Below are 23,026 nucleotides of genomic sequence, written 5' to 3'. Positions count from 1 at the left end.
GGAAGGCTAGTTTTGGAAATAAAATAAATTAAAAGGGAATCCTAGTTTGTGGTGGCAGCACGTAAGCGGGCTGCTATTTGACTTTTCTTATATTTTATTAATTCAAAATATTTAATTAATATTTTTATTTTTATGGTTTATATATATATATTTAATTTAAAAAAGTATAATAACCTAAACTACCCACACTACCCCACTACATCTACCCTCACCCCACTTTCGATTCCACTACCCCACACACCCCACTCCACTCACCACTCCCTCACACTACACCCACAACACACATATACTACATACTACAATCAACATACTACAAACATACATATATGCACACACCCACAGCACACAAAAAAACCCATTCTGCACAATACCACAAAAAACACGAAAGAAAGAAAAAGAAGAATCAGCAACAAAAAAAAATACACTACACACGCGAGCAAGAAAAAAAAGAACAAAACATTTCCATTTTATTTTATTCTTCTTTCAAACAATAATCATACATTCACATCTTTTCTTCCTTATCCATTATTTCATATCAACACAAATACATATACCATCACAAACAACCTACAAAAAACTTGTGGGTGTTCTAATTGTATTTAACTTTACCTTATCTCTTTAATTTATTTATGGAATTTGATGTAATTTTATGATAAGTTTTCCTATTTTTTTTAATTCATAATTTGATCAAAATGAACAATTTGTTAGCTATTGTATCTCTGTTTAATGAATGAAGGTAGCTTTAACAATGATAACTTTTTTTATTTTATTTGTTTCTATTCGCTAGTTGTGACCTCTTAAAAATGAACGGGTGACATTGTTCTTGTCTTGATTTAGATAATAATGATAAAGTAGGTATAGTTAGGCTAAAAAAAATATTATTATTTTAATTTATCAAACAAAAAATGAGATTTATCTTTAACAATTCGTTATTGTTTTGTTTGATTAGAAAGTGTATGCTTAATTTTGACGTTAAGACTCAAAAAAAATTATTCTTATTAATATAAAATAAAAGGATATAAAAATGATGTTAGAATTATATATTGTATCCTCAACATTTAGATTTATTTTACTTGATTGTGTTTTATGTATAAAGGAAAAATATTTGTTTTTTAATGACTAGATGAGTTTTAGGACTTTAAAAAATATGTTTCAATTAAGAATGTGGTTACACATCGTTTTTGAAACATTTTAAAAAAATTCAAGGACGTGGTGACACACTTTGGTAAAATTATTCAAGTAAATATTTTGTTTTCGTTAAAATAAAGATGTGAGACATAAAATATTAGGTAACGCACTCGAGAGAATAAAACAGTTATGCTTCAAAACTATTAAATATCAAAACCAAGAATGCGGTTACCATCTAGGTTGAGACCAAATAAAAGTTCAACAAATAAAAAATGCGAGCAAATCATGGCCTATAAATATATCCAAAAGATAGTTAAAATAAGTAGAAGTTAATAAAAGCGACCATGCTAGAACCACGGGACCCGAGGAATGCCTAATACCTTTCCCTCGGTCAACAGAATTCCTTACCCAAATTTCTAGTTCGCAGACGAAATAAAGAGTCATTTCCTTTTGATTAGGGATTAAACAAAAAGGTGACTTGGAACACCATAACTCAATTCCAAGTGGCGACTCTGAAAATAAAATAAAAATAATCTCTAATCAATACCGTCACTTAAATTGAAAAAACCTCTTCCACCATGCTCAAAAAAGGCGTGTGACATCGATAATTTTACATTCTCCATTTATATAACATGTCTTCTCAACTACCTTCTATCTAATTCTTATGACTTAAACAATCTAAAAATGACACGACCAAAAAATCACAAGTCGTGATGGCACCTATGTTCCAAACCGATAGGTAAGCCAACCCAATAAATTAACCAATTCCACTTAAAATATGGAAAAGTAAGTAGCAAGAAAATATATCACATACTAATTCTTTTAAATAAAATGCGGAAAACTGAAATACCACTCCAAGATTTAGTGACATAAGTACAAGAACTTCTAAACTAGGATGCAAGTATAGAATTGAATGATAAATCTAGACGTAGGCAATATCTTGTCTGAGCCCTAATAAAATAATAAGTAATACATAGAGGGAGGTGAGGGCCACAGAGCAGCCAAACAGCTCACCACAACTCCAAGATAACTCAAGCTCAACTCTGAAAGCTCCACGAAATGCGCTCAAGTATGAAATCAAATATGCACCACAAATAATGCAGCAAGTATAGTATGAATAAAACCATGTGTACCAAGTATATGTCATAGACCGACAATATAGAAGTATTGACATGAGTATATAAGAAAATCATCCTTTAGTTTTACCAGTCTGCATTATACTTATCAGTCAAGTTTCATCAAATAAGGATAATCAAATATCACGCAATGTCCAACCACCAATAAAGCAGATAATCAATAAGAATAAGGCATGTAATGAGATGCAATGCAATGTGACATCACGAAATGATATGCCTCATATGTCAAATACTCTCTCAACCGTATATACATGATACTCTTTGGAAATACATCAAGAGTTCATGATCCATAAGGGAATAACAAGGTTCATATACCGACACGGACGATCTTCACGTGTCTGTGCGGATGATCTCAATGCACTATCATAAAATAACGCAATCCCCAATACATATGATCTCTACGTGTCAAACTTTTAATCATAACCAATCCCTTGCACAAACGATCTCCATGTGCCAAAATTATAAACCTAACTCGATCTCAACGCGAATGATCTCCACGTGTTAGACCTTTATTCATACTCAATCTCATATCAATGCATGTGCATAATATGATATCAATAAAAGGGGATGATGCAACATCTCAATGAATCAAATGTCACTACGACATATAATCCCCTCAATTATTACAATTATACGAGTTCAATAAAGAAACACAACCACACAAAAAAAATCAAGTCACTATATACATTAGCTAATGCTCGTATGCTTTAACATTCTCACATTACAATCTATCATATTATAGTAATAAACTTTCCCTTTAATAACACTGATACTTGTACCAATGCTTGTTACACCATTAGTACGAGACCCCCATCTTTTTCCCTTACCCACTGTCTATTCTTTTTTTAATCTTCAAATAGAAAAATGTCTTTCAACGTAGTCTGAAAGTATTAACATACCTCAAAAGTCAAACACGTGCCACGAATTCTTCAAGATTTTTCCTTTTCTTTTCTAAAGCTTCAAAGCCTTTCCAATCTATCAAATATGTAATCCTCATAAGAATACAAATCTAATGACACCCATATTACTATCTTTAGTATCGGCTCAAAAATTGAGTCAAACAGTCATCCCGAGTCACCAAATTTGAATCTTAAATTTTCTTTCAAATTATATTTGCCAATGATAAAATAAACTCGCATACAAAATTTTAGCTAAAATGGATCGTTATTTTACCCCAAAATTAAAATTTTGTTCTAAGAACCCCAGACCGATATTTTCTTAATTTAGCGTACATTCTACACGTTTTAAACCTAAAAGTATGTTCATAATCACATAAAAATTTAATGGAAAGGACGAGAAGCATTACCTTAAAGCTTTGGGATGAAAATCTCAATTTTTGTCCTCCTTTTTCCCCTTTTTTTCTCCCTTTCTATTCTTTTTTTCGTTTGCTTTTTTCTCCTCTGTTACCTTCTTTTTTTTATTTGTTTTTCTGATGTAGCTGTGTCCAACAAACTACTACTACTATTATCACTACGACCACCACCACCACCTCCACCACCATCGCCCCCACCACCGCCACCACCGCTACCACCACCACCACAACCACGTCCACCGCCACCACAACCGGCAGCACCGCCACCCTTGCCACCCCCTACACCACCACATACCAAAATATTAGTCCATGAATTGTAGGGAGATCCTTTACCACTATACACACGTATCTATGAATTTTCCCACATAGTTTCAGACAAGTATCCTTGCCCAAAATCAAATTCTATTTTCCACTAATTTCAACTAGTATTGTTGATCCTCAATTCAATCTCTAAAATACATCTCACTGTTTAAATGTGCCAATATCTACCATTTAATCACCACTTTAAGTGCCCTTATTGATTTTCATTCAACTTGGCTTCATAATCTTACAGAATATCATATTTTGTCTACATTGTGGCTCCCATCATAAGAAACTTTATCATTTTGATTATCTTGTTATCAAACTTGAACTATTTAACTTATTTTAGTATACCTCCACTCCAAAGGTTAGAAACAAAGTCTTTCATACAAATCTTATATTAAGTTCTCTCATCTCATACTTTATCATAAATGATCACCTCTTATATTTTTGTTATTCCTCAACTTTTTATTGTAGCCTGATCATGATTAATATGCTCTTACCTAGTCAATTTATCCTCCTAAGATTACACTTGTATTCATAGCATCCATATTATACCTTTTCTAAATTAGATTATTAATTTATCAGTAACATATCTATACAATGAGATTATCGTAATAAATACAACAAAATTGAAATATTCTTGTCAAAATCATACCTTGAGTAAGTCATTCTTACTATTCCAAACATTCTTAATTGAATTATTCAAAGTCGCAATGCTTATTACCTAGTCATCTTACTAGACATATCACAACATCTCACACTACACCACATAGCATCATTAATATTGTTGACCTACGAATTTGAGAACGTCTCGTCACTATTGGTGAGAGAATGAAAGAATGAAGTTTAGATCTTAAAATGAACCACATAGGCACGATAAGGAATGAAAGAATAAAAGTTTTCTAAAGTCTCATAGCCTCTCGAAGATAAGTAACGAACATTTTTGCACCAATCCGCAAGACTCTACTAGACACAGCTCTTGTACTCGTGAGACCGATAAACCTAGGGCTCTGATACCAATTTGTCACGACGCAAAATCACAAGTCGTGATGGCACCTGTTGTAACATCTCGCAATTTGAAATAACTAGGAATAAGCTAATAATTGGAAATAGTCATTTTTTTAAAAGAATGAAAATCTAGAAATTTGTTTAAGTTAGGAAAAGTTGAGTTTTGGTCAACTTCAAACGGCCATAACTTCTAGCTCAGGATGAATTAGGTGTACTTCCAGATATGGTTGGAAATCTCTTGGAATGATCTTTCCAACGCCGCCAAGTTTGTACGATTCCGAGTTCGTATGAGTAATTTATTCCCTTTGGAAGTTGGGCTGTTGGATTAAGGAAAGTCTAGTCCGGATTTTTGGAAGGGTAATTTAGTCTTTTCTTTACCTAATTATTCTAATTCGTTTTTAGGAGTTTAATTGGGGTAAAGTCAGATTTTAGTCAGTTTAGAAAAGTGAACTTTACACTAGGGCTTGGAGAAGAGGAGAAAGGAGAAGAACGTTCAAGATTCGTCGATTTCGTCAAGGATAGCTTGTGGATTTCGTCGGGGGTGATCCCTAAAAAGGTATGTGAGATCACATAGCATTGGGTTAGTTCACCCACACGTCAATCATGATTTAATTCAATGAATTTAAGTCTTTTGAAGGTTTAGAAATTGAGTTCTTGATGAACATTAATTGAAGGTTTTTTCTTTGAATTCTTGTGGGTTGTGTTGATTGAAGTTTCTTGTGATTTAATTCATGTTTCCAGGTGTAATTTTGGTTTGAATCTATCATATATTGAGGGTATAAATGATTCTAAGTGTTTGGGGAAGGAACCATGGAAGTTTAGAGGGTTTAGAGATGAAAAACAGAGAAGAAAAGACGTCAAACATCTGGAGATAGGGGTGGGGCTCGCGCCAACCAGCGCGCCCCAAAAGTGTTTCTGAATCTTCACCCTTGGGGTGCCGCGCCAGCCAGAGCACCTCATACCAGTCCCTGAATGTTGAGGGCTGGTGCCCCGTGGAGTTTTTTGGCAAAAAACATCCTTAAACTATACCATCTAACTCAAACTACATCCTTAAATTATTTTTCTTAATAGAAAACATCCCTCAATTATTTAAAATTTGACAACTTTCATCCTTTTGTTAAAATTTGTCAAAAACTAACAAATTATTCACAACATGTATGGTGCACACTACTCTCAACAAATTAAACCCCCTAAATCACCCCAATAAACCAATTTTGTTCATTCGACATACATCTAAAATAATATTATAATTTTTTTTAGTAACAACGTTTTACATTGTCTTCCTTTTAATTAGCAATTTTATTTTTATTTATTTTTCATTTGATTTGATATCAAAGAATTATCAATGGAAATGTTTTTTTTCATTTAATCTGCAAAAAGTGGTGTTGATCGAAGACTTTTACTTCTAATAATGGAAAACGAAACTTGAGTACTAGAGATCAAAATTAGCTAAATCTTGATCACTTCAATTATTAATTTACCCCAAAAAATTATTGATCTAACGACATTTTGACTTTGCAAGGTGAAGATGGTGTGAAATTAAGCTTCAACTTCATTTAGTTGGTAAAGGAGAAATAAAGATCATATCTCCGCGTAGACTCACACCGTCCTAACATTGTTTTTTTAACAGCAAACATGAGTCTCAATTTTTTAAATTTTTTTTTATGCTTTTTCCAATCGGTAATAATGTTGTAGATTTTTTTTATGAGAATAGTATAAAAAGCATATGTTTTTGTGTGGAATTCGCTAAATTTTTGATAAATTTAAATAGAGGGATGAAAATTGTTAAGTTTTAAATACTTGGAGAATGTTTTTTGTTAAGAAGGATAATTTAAGGATGTAGTTTAAATTCGGGGTATAGTTTAAGAATGTTTTTAGCCAAAAACTAGCGCCCCGCGCCTCTCAGAGCGCCAGGGACGCCAGTTCTCCCCATTTGCTCCCCATTTTTTCGTACTTGTTCCTTAGCAATGTACCTATGTTTTCTAGTTGATTACAACACTATAAGGTACATCTAAACATCATGAAATCACCCATAAATATGAGATCATGAACCTTGAATCCATAATCCAATTCAAGGAAAGTTAGGATCAAAGTTAAGAGAAGTTAAGAGTCAAGTCTAGAAGTTAAGAATCAAGTCAAAGCAAAGTTTTTAAAGTTTTCAAAAGTCTTTAACAAACGTTTTCACCTTGTTTTAAGACTTACGTTTCAAGTAAAGCAAAGAGTAAAGAGTTGAGTCCATTTCTTAAAGAGCTATAAGGGAACTAAGTATTCCCAAGAGTATTAAGTGTTTTCACATTTGAATAAGAAAGGGAAACATCGATTTCCAAGAGATCTTTTAAGCTAAAGTTTTGAGTTATTATCTCAAACAAAAGAAAGAAGTTTTGATTTTAAATCATATGAGCTAAGTATATTTTGGGAGTAGCATTGAGCATCGATATGGAGATGCGAGTTCATATTAACTCAAGTCTCCATAAACCATGTAGCCATCATGGGTAGTAAAGGATCATACTTTTTAGATGACTCCTTAAGATGCTTTTAGCATAGACTAGTGGATCCACTTAGTGAGTTAGGTTCTATACCTCCGGCAATGTATAGGATGGTCCTTGGCAGCGTGAGGTAAGACGTTGTACCATCACTTAGGCTCATAGTGGTGGTTGTCGGTTAGAGAATCTCCCACATAAACTATATTACTTTGTTATATGAGTAAAGTTGAGTTTGTTATTACATTTTTCTTGAACGAACTAAGTTGCTTTTACCATTTTATAAAGTTTTTCATATATTGCATGTGTCTTATTGCTTTATTATGGATTGAGTTATTCATGAGTTGAGAAGAGCCAAGGTAAGTGTTTCTTTCAGAATATTTCAAGCCTATGTTATGTTTACCATTCCAATCGCATACTAGTACATTCAATGTACTGATGCCAGTTGGCCTGCATCTTATTATGATGCAGACACAGGTAACCATGATCAGCATCCAGCGCCTCATTGATCAGGTTCAGCACTCAGAATCAGTTGGTGAGCCTCCTTGCATTTCGGAGGACTCTATTTATCAGTTGTTTTCTAGTTTTTCAGTTGTTAGGATGATTGGGGGTCCTGTCCCGACATCCGTCTTTATTTTAGAGGCTTCATAGACAGATAGTTTTAGTTCTCCAGTCTTATTCATTTTAGTATTATAGTTTATGACTTTGGTTGCCATTTTGGCTAAGATTTTATTTCTTAATGTTATTGCATGAATAATACTTCTTATGTTTAAGTCTTCCGTTGAGTAAGTAAGTCAAGCCAAGGGTTCACTTAGGGCCAGCAATGGTTCTCGAGTGCCAGCCACATCCAGGGTGTAGGCTCGGGGCATGACACCTGTATTTCAACCGATAGGTAAGCCAACCCAATAAGTTAATATATTCCACTTAAAATATGGAAAATTAAGTAGCAAGCAAATATATTACATAATGAGTCTTTTAAATAAAATGCGGAAAATTGAAATACCGCCTCAAGATTTAGTGTCACAAGTACAAGAACTTCTAAACTAGGATGCAAGTCTAGAACTAAATGACAAATCTAGACGTAGGGAATATCCTGTCTGAACACTACTAAAATAATAGCTAAGACACGGAGGGAGGTGCAGGACACAGAATAGCCAAGAAGCTCACCACAACTCCAAGATAACTCAAGCTCAACTCTGAAAGCTCCACAAAATGCGTTCCAATTTGAAATCAAATCTGCACCACAAAGAGTACGGCAAGTATAGTATGAGTATGAAACCACGTGTACCCGGTATATCTCATAGACTGACAACAAAAAAGTAGTGACATGAGTATATAAGAAAATCATCCTTTAATTTTACCAGTCTTCATTAAACTTATCAGTCAAGTATCATCAAATAAGAATAATCAAATATCATGCAATGTCCAACCACCAATAAAGCACATAATCAACAAGAATGATGAATGTAATAAGATGCAATGTAATGTGACACCATGAAATGATATGCCTCAGATGCAAAATACTCTCTCAATTGTATATACATGATACTCTTTCATAATACATCAAGAGTTCATGACCCAAGGGGAATCGCGAGGTCCATATACCGACATGGATGATCTCCACGTGTCTGTAGAGACGATCTCAACATACTATCATAAAATCACATAATCCCCAACACAGACAATCTCCACATGCCAAACTTATAAGCATAACCAATCCATCGTACAAAATATCTTCACGTGCCAAAATTAGAATCATAACTCGATCTCAACACGGATGATCTCCACGTGTTAGACCTTTACTCATGCTCAGTCCCATGTCAATGCATAGTATGATATCAATAAAAAGGGATGATGCAACATCTCAATGAATCAAATGTCGTTATGACATATAATCATCTCAATTATTACAATTATATGGGTTCAATAAACAAACACAACCACACAAAAGAAATCAATTCACTAAAATACAACAACTAATGCCCATATGAATTGCATTCTCGCATTACAATCTATCATATTATAGTAATACACTTTCTCTATAATAGTACCGCTACTCATACCAATGCCTATCACATTGTTGGAACAAGACCCCCCATCTTTCGGTCTTACCCATTGTCTATTCCATTTTTAATCTTTAATTAGAAAAACGTCCTTCAACGAAGTCTGGAAGTCTTAACATACCTCCAAAGTCGAACAGGTGCCACAAATTCTTCAAGATATTGTCTTTCCTTTTTGCAAAGCTTCAAAGCCTTTCTAATCTATAAAATATATAATCCTCAAAGAATACGAATCTTATGACACCCATATTACTATATTAAGTTTCGGCTAAAAAAATCGGGTATAAAAGTCACCCAGAGTCACCAAATTCGAATCTTAAATTTTATTTCAGATTATGTTTACCCATGATAAAACAAACTCGCATGCAAAATTTCAACTAAAATGGAACGTTATTCAACCCTCAAATCAAGATTTTGTTCTAAGAATCCCAAACCTAAATTTTCTCAACTTAGGATACATTCTACACGTTTTTAACCTTAAAATTTGTTCATAATCACATAAAAATTTAATGTTGCTGATTTTTAACAATTTCAATTAGTTATTTCACTTAGTATTACTTATATTTAATAATTTCAATTAGTAATTTTTCAAACATAAGATATGTATTCTCACAGAACAATATTTTCTGATAAAGTTTGGAGTGTTAAATATATCATTCTTTTCTCTATAGGGTAAATGTTAAATTCTTCTTCTAAAATAATGTGATGATTTTTCTGGGGAAAAAATGGTGATACTTAAAAGTGTATCTATCTATATAATAATTGTTGGACTACAATAGTGTGGTGTTTTCTCTCTTTACTTTGGCTGGTTTTTCTTTCTTTTTCTTTCTACTTTTTATTGAATTTATTATAAAAAAAATGTCTCAAAAACTTTATTTCTGATTGTCTTTTAATTTTCTATTATTAATGTTCATTATTCTATGTCATAATGTACAAATGCTATGTAACACCATGAACTTCGAACAATTTTTATGTTTTGGGTCAACTTTAAACGACCATATCTTTTATCACATAAAGAGTTAGATGGCCCATCAGGTATCAAATCAAAGGTCTTTGAGTCTTATTTCTTACGCCACTAAGTTTGCCTCAATCTGAGTTATGAGTAAAAATATATGACTGATTTACTAGAGACGCTCTAACCTGGAAGCAGCTCCGCGATGGCTCCGCGTTACAGAGCGAATACGGACCTCACTATCCACTGGAAAAATATCCCAACTTCCAGCTCGTTTTATTTATTTGTAAGGGTATTTTAGCCTTAAAACCCCTTGGAAAGTCATCTAAATTATCCTAAACGTGTAGAAAAATTAGTTTTCATAATCAAACCCTCTCATTCACTCCTATATTTCTACACTCAAGAACTTCAAGAAACGCTAAGGCTAGGGTTCATCTTCCTAAAAAATCCCATCAAGTTTCTTCAAGAACATTGTTCTTCAAGGTATGTAAGGCTTCTCGGAGTTTTGTACTTGTTCATCCTCACGCCCTACCTAGCGATTTAGTCAATACCTTGTTACACCTAAAGGATCCGTTCATGATTCTTGATTCTGAATTTCGTTCCTTAACAATTGAAGTTGATTTCTTGTTCTTTTTAGAATCTTGTAATGTTATTCATGCTTTGAATCACATGAACCCTATGCATTTGTAAAGTTATGTTTAAAAAAATCGTATGAAAGTTTCATGTATTGGCTTTGGATTTGAGAAACAAGAAGAGTTTAAAGGAAATTTTCCAATTCTACACTCGTTTGAAGCGTTAATTTTACCAAAACAAATTGTCAAAATTGCTAGGGAAGGGCTGGGATGGCACGCCAGCAATGTGCCCAAACCCAGTCCTAGTCAACTTGGGTCTAGCGCGACGTGCCACCAATACGCCAACGGTCATTGCACTTTTTTTCTTGTTTCACCCGATGCGTGTTCCTTCAAGTTGTCACGACCCGGAGTTACCCCTAGAAGCGACATGGCATACTTGACCACAAAGGGTTCGCATACAAGCCCTTAGCATAGTCATTCACATAAAATCACAAGAATAATGCGGAAAATTTAAAACTTTTACAATAGAAGTCAAACTTCATTTTCATAATCGAAAATCATAAGAATCTAGACTTTGTCTCATTTACCATCTAAAACATAGGAATACAAAGTTTGGGACTTAGCCCTTTACATCAATAAAGTCTCAATATAATAAGTACAATAGGAACTAAGAAATGGATAATCCGTCCTCGAACTTGAGGACTCACCACAACTTGGAGATAAGCAATCCAAGTCTTCTTCAAGAAAGAGAGTGTATGTCACTTAGCCGGAACCTACACTTATCAAAATGTAGAAGAAGAAGGGGGTTAGCACAATTATGTACTAAGTATGGAAACATGCATAAAATCCTTTAAATATGAATAAAAAGGACATTTTAGTTGAAAAGTATGCATTTATCAAGTTTGGAAACCAACATGCATTTTCAATGTAAATGACAAGATATAATCACAGTTATACTCATAACATAGTAACATCAATACCTTAGCAACCCCTAAGGAACACTTGGCATCCCATAATACCAATCATACTAAGTACTCCCTTGAAGCTACCTTAGTCATACGTATCATCTTTAGACCTCATCATAATCAATAAAGAAATAGTCATGTACATTACTTGAATATAAGGAAAGTCATTCATGGCAACTATCCATTCAACATACATGCATACATTCATATTTCATCATAACATAAAAGAAGCATCCCATAACATCCTACTAAGTCTACTTGTGCAATGTAAAAGCGAAATCCCATACCCCCACTCCTACTAAGTAAACTCATCAAGAAGTCATAGTGTAGTTCATGTCTCATTCACTATCTTATCATATAGGGAAGAATAGCCATAACCGACATAGACCATGTGAGCTACATGGAATCCGATGTCATGTAACCCCACACCAAAAGAAGGTGTCCTACTTGCCTAAGGTAGAACTAAATGTTTTAACTTTTAGGTGGATCCACTAGCTAAGTCCTATGTTGGCACATAGTTATGGGATAGGGAAATTGCTTCTAGAAACCCAACCTATTGCATTGGCGGAGGATCTTCCATCTCATGAGTTTACTTTAGATGACCCGACCTATTGCATTGATGGAAGGTCATTTTCCTCACTTTCCATATCCACTTGGTACTAAGCATTATTTCCCAAATTATACATAATTAGTCTTGAATTGTATTTACATGTCTGAAGGGGTGCTCTACCCTTCATTCAATACAACTCATAAAATAGCTCATAGATTCATTTAGGTGAGAACTAACTTTCAACCTTAGAATCATCATTAACATGTGAGTAAACCTTTCACATTATTGTTGGCGCTTTGCCCCAGCCCTCCTGGCGCTATGGGAGCGCATTGCTCCAGCTCGGACCCAGAAATCTGACGAATTTTCTTGTAAAATTTTGGGTGCTAACTCATCTAGAATCGATTAGTTTATTCCAAAATCTATTTGATTCATAAACCTAACACAAATTCATTGATATCTCACTCAAATTCTATCAAGAAACACCACTCATTCGCAAGACCCTCACCTTAAGAACTCAAAACCTCCATTGATAAAGAATGGGGCTATAACTCAAAAACTACTCAAGAATCTTTACATAAACAATTTCATGGATAATTTAATGGAAGAACTACATGATTTTCATGAGGACGAACAAGGCCATCACTATGGGAAACCTCACATACCTGAAAAGAACCGCGTTCTTGGCGAAAATCAATGAATCTTGAAGAACGCTTGAATACCTAGCTTTTCTCCTCTTGAAACCTTGCTCAAAAAACCATAACTATTTTCTAACGTGAATGGGTGATAAGAATCTGATTAGACCCTTAGTAGGGTCAGGAAAAATGTGTTAACACAAGTAGGGTAAAGGAAAAGACCAAAATACCCTTTCCTAAAATGGATGGAAAGCCTTAAATGTAGAGACTTCATTCAAATGGGTATATCTTTGTTCTAAGTGTTCAGAATTTAGCAAACTTGGTGATGTTGGAAAGAGAAACCAAAGACCTTTGATTTGATAGCTCATAGGCCACATAATTCTCTATCTACTAAAAGATATGATCGTTTGAAGTTGACCCAAGATAAATCTCATAGTGAAACTCAATCGTTTAGAAAGTTTTCAACTCAACTTTATTCTAGGGAATTTTAGTGACCTTAACATCTAAGAAAATTTAGAATCACTCGGTAAAAATCATATTCACCATAAAGAATGACTCGAGCCTTAACTTAGAAATTTTCGAGATGTTACATAATGCCTCAACTTGTCAAATGATATCATGAACATAACTATTAACATAATTTAGAAGTTATGATCATCAAGAGTCGTGAAATTTGTAACGACCCTCTTGATCATTTTTATGAATTTTACCCATACATTCTAATTTTAACTCTTCTCGTAGCGTTTATATACAATTTATGACCTGTGAGAATGAGTGATATAATTTTCAAATTTAATAAAGGGTTATTTTATTGCTAATAATAATGGGAAAAAAGAAGAAAAAGAAAAAAAAAATAATGGGTCTAGCCCAAAATAATAATAATAAATAAAAAGGGAAAAAAACCCTAATCTATTAAAAGTGATGAAATATTGAAAAAAACTAATGGAACAGAGGAAAAAAATTACGCAGACTGAAAAAGAAAAGAAAGGGGAGAAAAAAATGGGGAAAGAGAGGAGAAAATTGAGATATGTCCCACATGGGTCCCGGACTAAGAGACAACGGGTGTGTATCATTAGGCCAGACATGCATCACTATAATTGACATTGCATTGCACATCTTTATCATTGGTTAACTTGATCTTGGGTGTTGCTGATTTTGTGAGTGCCTTTCTGTGGAACTTATGATTGATGAATATTGAGCTTGTTGTTGAGGATATGTAATTGTTAGAGTGTTATTGTTGAGATGTGTGCTATGTAAATTGTGAACTATTAGGTTAGACTGGTTTTTATGAAGGTTGTAGTTGTGGAGGTTCGGTTGGGGTGTAAGTAGTACCCGTGTTCTATTCCCTTAGCTTGTGATTAGAAGTTTACTTTTTGAGTATTGTGTGGTTTGGTACTCACCCCTTGCTTCTACATTTTTATAGGTTACGAGCTCGGATATTCGTAATACTTTCTATTTTCTTCTTTTCTGAGGCTTCATGTGGAGATTTGTGACGTAGTTATTTTTCATCTCAGTAGACCTTCTTACTCTTATATATGATCTTGTTCTATTTTAGAGACAACATCATTTTAAACTTATGCTTTCTTTCAATTCTAGTGTAATACATTAGAGACTTGTGCACGTAACAACCAGGTTTTTGGGGTATATTTAAATTTATTATAATTTTTTGCATTATATTATAGTATTAAACTTTTATTCTCGTTTTACATCCGTATTCACCATATTAGTTGGGTTTTAGGGTGACTTGTCTTGGTGGCATAAGACGAGTGTCATCACATCTATTTTTGGGTCGTGACAATATGGTATTGGAGCCTGAGGTTCATAGGTCCCACGTGTACACAAGATGAGTCTAAGTAGAGTCTCGAGGATTGATACGAAGATGTTTGTACTTATCTTCGAGAGTCTATACTGACTTGTAGGAAAAATCTTCACTTTTTCAATCTCTATCGTGCGTCCTTGGTCGGACTTGATTCCTATAACTTCATTCTACTCTCTATTATAGTGATGACTCGTACGTGACTCTTCATGTGAGTCGTTGGTGTGTTGTGTATGGTTTGTAGTCTAGATATGGTTTAGAAGTGATAGAGTTATTAAAAGAATGTGTGGTTTGATTAAGAATGTTCAACAATTTGAAAGTGTTTAGTAAGGTTATGGCTCGATAATGCATTTTTAAGATATTTGAACGATGAGATTGAGCAATGGTCTGAGAGACTTAATTCATATGTTATTTTTTTTAGTTTAGTTACCCCACCAGAGGGAATAGTACTTGTGTGGTATAGGCAATATCTTGAGTAGTTTGACAATTGTAAGTGGAATGATTAAATGGACGGCTAGATAATGAATATGGTAAATTTGGGATGATGAGAATGATGTTGCGCTAATTGAGGTCAGAATCTCTACTATGATTTCATTAATTAAGAGTATATCAAAGAGGGTCATGATACGACTACTACAATGGTATGGATGCTTACTTGGTTGGAGTTATGAAGCATGTTACTTCTGTCATCGACATGCTCTAATAAAGAATGCATATCAAGTAGGATAGAGACAGAATAGATTTGATAATGTTGTACAGTTATTCAATGGATAGAAATGTGTGGACTATTTGGGTACGATCTTCTCTTTAGGTATGATGTATTCTAGTGGTGGATCTAACATACTTTCACGGTATCGTACTAGTTATATGCAGAAATGGATATGTCAATTTTCAAGTGTCGATACTAACTACTTAAGAAGTTATCAATTGTACCACATGCTCATATAATGAGATTCGATGTTACATTCACATTTTAGAAACCAACTAGTTTGTTACTATTCACACTTGGGTTAACATTAGTTATAAGGAAGGTTTTAGTGGTGGATCTTTGCTACGATATTATTTTGTTCAGGTTGTGAAGTGTATCCCGAGGATTCTAAATGAGAAGTGGTGATTTCATCACAAGCTCCAAAAGAGTGGATTGATATCAAAATGAAAAGCTTATGGGTAAAGGAAGTCTCAATGAGTATACTTGTGTGAAGGTCATTGAGGATTTTAGTAAGAAAGTGCATATAAAATTGAGTGAGTCCTTTGAATTTGGTTGGTATAGCTGAATTTGAGGTTTCATGTCAATGACAAGGTTGAATTCGTGGTGATGGTAAGGGCTAACTGAGCATGATGGTAATAAGAGCTTGTGATGGATTGTGATTGAGATACAACTATATGACAAGAATTATTAGTTAAATGAATTTTGTATTGTAATAATGACTTGCGAGTATCTATAATTGTGGTTTGCTACTATGTGGTGAGTAGCGTGGTCATACAGAAACTTTTAGGATGTGTGGAGACACAGCTTGAATGAATTGAAAGGAGCTAGTCTTAAATGGAAAGAATTAGTGGGATGTAGTTTATCTTTCAAAAGGATGAAAGAACAAAGATATTTACTTTTTTTGCAAAGAGCCAAAGATGTATCTTTAGAAAGAGTGGATAATTGGATTCAGAGATACATGGTTCCATCTATTTTGCCCAAACTGTTGTGATAGTGTTACATGTCATTCATACCTGTTAAAAGTTGTTGGATAAGATTTGAGAAAGAAGTCTACAGACTTTTGACTCGAGTGTGGTGATAAGTTCTATTATGGTTTTGAGATTGGTAACTGGTACGGTTGAATTTTTAATGAAGGATACGACAAGATCGATGAAGAGGCGATCAATGATAGGCTAAGATATGTGAATTCATAAAGATCTTGAATGTATGAGCTAATGTTGATAGATAATGGGATTGTGTTACACAGTTGGGATAAAAAAAATTCAAGTTTTTCATTGTGAGTCTATGTTCGTGGTAGTATGTTTTGTCAAGGTATGGATTGGTAAGATAAGAAATGAGCGATCGCATTGGGTATTGAGTTTTTGGAAGGACTTGTGCATAATTTGAGTAGTAGATTTGGTTACTTTTGATTATTAAAGGACCTAAGGGAGGTTTCACATAATGTTTTGGTTAGACGATAAGGTAAAAATGTCATGGGTTGTTGGCCAAAGAATAAGATTGGTAAGCGAGTCAACAAAAGGAATAAAAGTATGGTGTATTAAAGAGTTCAAGATATTTAGAATTTAGCGTCATTGGAAGAATTTAAGGAGTGGTGAAGGAATAAGGCCTCTCGTATATACCCTTGGTTCAGAGTTAAAGTTGTGCGAATTTTTGCATTTGATATGACTGTGAGATGTGTACTGGTTCAGTACAGACTAATTACGGGTTTATCGTAGAATTTTATGAAGATTGAGTTTTGATTTGTGTGAAAAACAGAGATGCGTGGAAGATTTTGTGTTGTTGTGTGCGGCTAGATTGTTCAAATTATGGTCGGTGATGTATGAATGCACTACAGGATAGACCTACAGTTATACATGGTTATTGATGACTTTGAGGGAATTGAAACTACTTTATTCATGGAACTACATAGACGATGCGTTATATAGACATTTGATGTTGTGTCACGACCCAAGGTAGCCCCTAGGCATAACATGGCGTATAAGACCCCGAGAGGCCCCATAAAAGCCACTTATCATTCATAACATAAGAAATAGACAAAGAGATTAAAAACACAATTTCAATGTATCAAAGTTTTATAAGCAAAGCAGAAATTCTAACATCGTCTCAATAGCCATCTAGTACATGATAATGAATTTGGGCCTAGCCCATACATCATGTTCAAAACTGAAAATAAGGAAAGACTAGGGACAATGAAGATTCGGTCCTTGAATCATGAGGACTCACCAAAGTTTGGAATCTCGTCAACGAACTCTAGCCACAAAACTGGGAACCCTGACTGTCGGACCCTACATTTAGGGAAATGTAGGCAAGAGTATACGTTAGTACGAAATATGTACCAAGTAGGATAGCCATGTAAAAAACATTTGAAAACATACTTAAAAGAGATACCTTCATGAAATGCAATGACCAAGCTAAAACATGAGATAAGAGGGTTATAAAACATAAATCATAAAACATGGTCAATGCACACAGTCATCATCTTAAATATATATGAGATGTTTTCTCGAAGTAACCTTTGTTCATTATAACTTGCTTGTGGGAAGTAGCGTTAACCAACATATAAGACCATAAGAGTTATCATCATAGAATTCGGTGTCTCCCACACCGAAAAGAGTTTTCCTACTTGCCACGGTATGGACCATGAACTTCTAGCTTATGTGGATCCACTAGCTAACGTCTATCTAGACAATCCTATGTCGGCACATAGTTAATGGGACACGGGTAATCGCCACTTGTCCACTTGGTACTAAGCTTAACTTCTAAGGAATAGTTCTTATTTATATTCATCTTAGCTCATAAAGGAACATGGGTAATCGCCTCTTATCCTTATATCATATGACATGGGTAATCGCCTCGTATCCTTACATCTAATGACATGGGTAATTGCATCTTGTCTTTCAATTAGAGAGCATGGGTAATCGCCTCTTGCCTCATCATTAGAATAACATCTTAGCATTGATTCATTTTAGGTGAGAAAGCCTTTCAACCCTAAGAACCCTTATCATGTAAGAAACCGTTTACAATTCATGCTTACATGTGTAAATGAGAAATCTTTTCAACAACACAACAATAGCAACAGCATTAATACTTCACTCTCAAAACATCCTTAAAACATTTACATAAAGTTCACAAGAACATGCATAATTCCATAATTCACCTTTCATAGTTCAAAACACGCTTTCATTCATCAAAATCTAGAAAACATGGGTTAGACATAGAGTCATGGGAGTTCATCATAAAGTCATGTAATTCTATTAATTCATGATTAATTTCATAAAATTCTTCTTTCATAATCCAAAACCCACATTATATAAGCATATCTTAGAAAACATGGGAATTACATAGGTTCATGGGGGATCATCATAAAAACATGAGATTAACTCAATTCATGCATAAAAGATCATAAATCCATCAATTAAATCAATAGTCACGAGAACCCACAACGTAGAAGAAAAACCCTAACTCAACTGGGGATTTCTATCTTTGAAAATAAGGAAATTTAGGAACTCCATGAATGGAAGGAATCCATGGATGAACACTATCATACCTCAATGCCACATTCTTATCTCTAATGGAGGAATTGGAGACTTGACTTCAAACACTAGGTTGAACCCCTTTTTCTTCAAGCTTTCTAGAGAGAGAAATATTTGGGAGGAAGACTTGTTCTTCTTTTAAAATCTTTAGAGAATGACTTGAATGGGTTGATTTTGGGGTTAAAATCACTTATATAAGGGTTCTGGGTAAGGCCATAACGACGTAGAATCAATATAAAATAATTAGGAAAATACCCAATCACCCCAACTTACAGCTGACACGAACCCCCGATTGACGCCCTCACGAGCCGTCAAGAGCTTCACGGGTCGTGGTGGCAGCCGTGGTCCTTGATTAGTGGCTTGGGGAAATCCTGACCACCCTCATGCCCACCTTCATGGGTTGTCTGGCCCTTTACGAGCCGTCTAGGGGCTTGTGGGACGAAGTTGGCCCAGGGGTGGATTCTGCCTACCCTCCACAGGCACCACCACAAGACATGGTGCCCTTCACGGCCCGGATGGGGTTCCATGAAGGGTGCCATGGCTCAGGTTTGGGCTAGGGAACTCCCTTTTGAACCCTTTCTTAGTCTTCTTGATTTTCGAGGTGTTACATGTTGAATGGAGGTTACGAGCTTATAATATACCAAATTATAAGAGTGACCAAAGATTTATCTGAGGTTAGCTTGAGTTATGTGACAGTTTAGAATGGTAGTTGAAATATGGTATGTGAAAGGTTGTGTGAAGTTGACTTTGGGTGTGACTTAATAACTTTATCTCAATAGAAAGGTACTAACAGATTTGGAATTGGTTCTATCAGCATGGGGTTGGATCCATATATGTCATGGAATGCTTACATGGAGGAAAGGGGCTCGAAAATTTTAGAGGTTACAATGTGTTTGCTAAGAGGTCTTTGATACTAGTAACAGTTTGAGAGTAAGATAAATTGCCAAAATGGTTATGATGTTTTATTAGTAATGAGAGTGTGGGCTTCAATGGAATAATGTGAAGAGTATGAGTCCAATCATAATGGAGACCAGATGGATGGATTGTAGCTAGCTAAAAATCAAAGAGATGGAGTCAATTGAATGGAAATGTTTGATATAAGTTCTTTGGAGGAAGAATTCTATGTTATTCAACCTTGGTTCGATACATTCTTATGGAACTTGTTGCTCCCAATTGCACACGCAAGTGTACGTGGTCGCGCAAGTAATGTAGTTTCTTTAGAAATGATTTTTCATTCCCAAAGGACTTATGATCAACTTATACTTAGTAACTTAATTCCACAATTTGACAAAAGTAACCTTTCAAAGAGTTTGAATGTTGTTAATTACTACGACGACTTATGAAATAAATAAAGTAACTATTATGAACGACTTCAATCCGATGTTTTAAGCAAGTAAGAGACAATTCCAGGGCTACAGCATGCGTTAGATTTCATTTATCGTATCTCAGGAAATGAACTAATTTAGGTTATCAAGTTACTGATTTACAGGGTTAATTATATGAGTATGGTCTCCCGACCTCTAATCGCCTACTCTAATTAGCTATCTAACTACATCGTTGAGTGGTGATAGGAAGTCCTAATTGGCGAGCATTTATATTTCATCCTATTTCGTAATGAGCTAGGTGTTCGTCCGAGCATCACTCATAAACACAAATCAACTCAACTTAATGGAAGATCAGGCTCTCAATATTCTTTGATCTATCTACCTTAGCCTCTCCCGATTTTAAGAGTAGACAACAGATTTATTTCTATGGTAATCAAGCAGGAAATACTAATACAAGAATATAAAAGTAAATTAAAACGATAACCAAGAATTAATTCAAAAATCTTTAATACTTAACAATCAATCTGTAGCTACAGCCTGGAACAAGGGAGTTTAGACACTCATAATATTCAAAAATCGCAAAATAGAATTGTTCATGCGATTTCCAAAATAAAAAAGAGTTAGAAAATTGAAACCTATTACAAAACATGGGTCTTGCTCATGCACACCAAAAAGTAGTTGAACCCCCACAAAATAGCACTGGGTACCTATTTATAGAAGTTAGGAAAACTATATTCTAAATCTAATCCAACAAGGAGTCCTATTTAATTTAATTTTCGATGGGCACGTCGGACATGGGTTGGGGCACCATGCCAGACAGTGCGCCAGGTAAACTCTTCTGTAGTTTTTGTTGTGGCGCGCCGCATGATGTTTGTGTAATCAACGACACAACTTCCGATGCAAGTGTCTACGATCATGCAATAGTATAATAGCCCAATCAAAGGTTGGGGTCGAGTCCCAAGGGAGTGGTTTTGAGAATTAATAGGAAAATAAAATTAGTTCTAACTAGTCGTAGCTAAAGACATAAACAATTAAAAACATTGTAAATTATAGGGGGACACAAAAAGTGTCAAATATCGATTTGGGGGTTTTGTCACAACTAGAGCAAAAACAGTAAAAATAACAAAGAAATCTATGAATGAGAGGGGATTCTTGGGGTGTGACCGCAAGATATATTGGTATAAATTGTTGGATGCATGCTTATGATAGGAAATTTGCAAGATAATAGTGACTAGGCTAAGCTTTAGATGGAAATAAGTTCCCTCTCGGGCAACTTACCCCATTTCAAATGGGTTCCTCTCGGACACCCACTTGTCGCATGAAGGCCAGCCTACGCCTTACCCCACTCACTCTCTCGAGCTGAGTGTTAGGATATGGGACTAGGGCTCACCCTCTCGGGCTGAACCTCATGTCGACCCACTCCTTAGGCCATCAGTCTAGCGGTCTTGGTTTTGCGACCTCTTTCTCTCAAGCAAGCCGAAAACATACAGGCCAAGAATGAAGAATCCAAGAGACCCAAGTCCAAATCCTTGGAGATGAAACCCTCTTCTTCTTCAAGTTTTAAAACCCTCTCAAACTAAGAGAAAAAGTACTAAAAATTATAGTAATTGTTTCACACTGAAAATCTTGTGATACTAAAATCTGATTACTAAGCTATAACTCTCAACGAGTATTTATAGTTTTCAAAGATTTGTGTTGCAGCGGACCATTCGGCGACATTAGTTGGAATCGCCGATCAGCTCGATGATTCACCCTTTGGTGTAATTCATCGTCGTCTTGCACCATCATTCGGCATCGTCGTGCTCTGGGTCATTGGGCGACATAGTACTTCTTCGCAGAACTTCTTGGCGATGCGCCGACTGCTCCCTTTTTTTGTCGACTTGATCCTTTCCTTCAGGCTTATCACACTGGAACAAAAGGCGAAGTGAAACCCTTCGGCGACTCGCCAAGTGGACTCGGCGATCCTCAGGCCATCATTTTCTCGTTCTTTTCACTCTTTTCGTTCCTTTTTGTGAAGTAGTATCCATGCTTTCCTTCAAATTTCAAATACTTGAAACTTAAGGGTTTTCATCAGATATTGAGAAAAAATAGAATTTGAGGACACAATTTCTATTAAAATATTGCCCTAAATAAGTCCAATTTGTGGACTCATCAACACCCCCAACTTAAACGTTTGCTTGTACTCAAGCAAAACTCAAGTTCAGCAGTTCAAATAGGATGTCTCAAATAGTGCTACACAAGACTAAATCATGAACATACGCAACAAGACTCAAATTACTCATGCAAAGGTCAATTGTGTACTCAAAGATTCAAGTTGTGACACACCATTACCAAAGATTCTCATGCTCGTAATACCTGCTACTTGTGCAAGTTCAAGCTCAACAAAAAGTATCTAAATGCCCTCACATAAAGAATGATTCCATATTCACACACAGAGATTAATCGATTCAACATTAGGAATCAGATGCAACGCTCACACTCAAAAAGAGGAGCACAATGCATGTTTTCACCCATAGGCTTGCCCTTATTTTCCAATCGATATACG

At 35.0% G+C, this 23,026-nt stretch overlaps 1 protein-coding gene across 1 annotated transcript in view; it reads right to left on the bottom strand.

The window, feature by feature from the left end:
• Positions 1 to 3,667: 3,667 nt before the first annotated feature.
• LOC107060392 (putative glycine-rich cell wall structural protein 1) overlaps positions 3,668 to 23,026 on the bottom strand; it is a 20,750-nt gene continuing 1,391 nt past the window's right edge. The window contains exon 2 of the mRNA XM_015308316.1: positions 3,668 to 3,855. Within this exon, the coding sequence (XP_015163802.1) occupies positions 3,668 to 3,855 (188 nt within the window). The remainder of the gene's footprint in view (positions 3,856 to 23,026) is intronic.

The sequence above is a fragment of the Solanum tuberosum genome, unplaced genomic scaffold, assembly GCF_000226075.1.
Source record: "Solanum tuberosum cultivar DM 1-3 516 R44 unplaced genomic scaffold, SolTub_3.0 scf00077, whole genome shotgun sequence".
Lineage (NCBI taxonomy): Eukaryota > Viridiplantae > Streptophyta > Magnoliopsida > Solanales > Solanaceae > Solanum > Solanum tuberosum.
The sequence above is the reverse complement of the archived record's forward strand: the minus strand, read 5'-3'. Positions and strand labels throughout refer to the sequence as shown.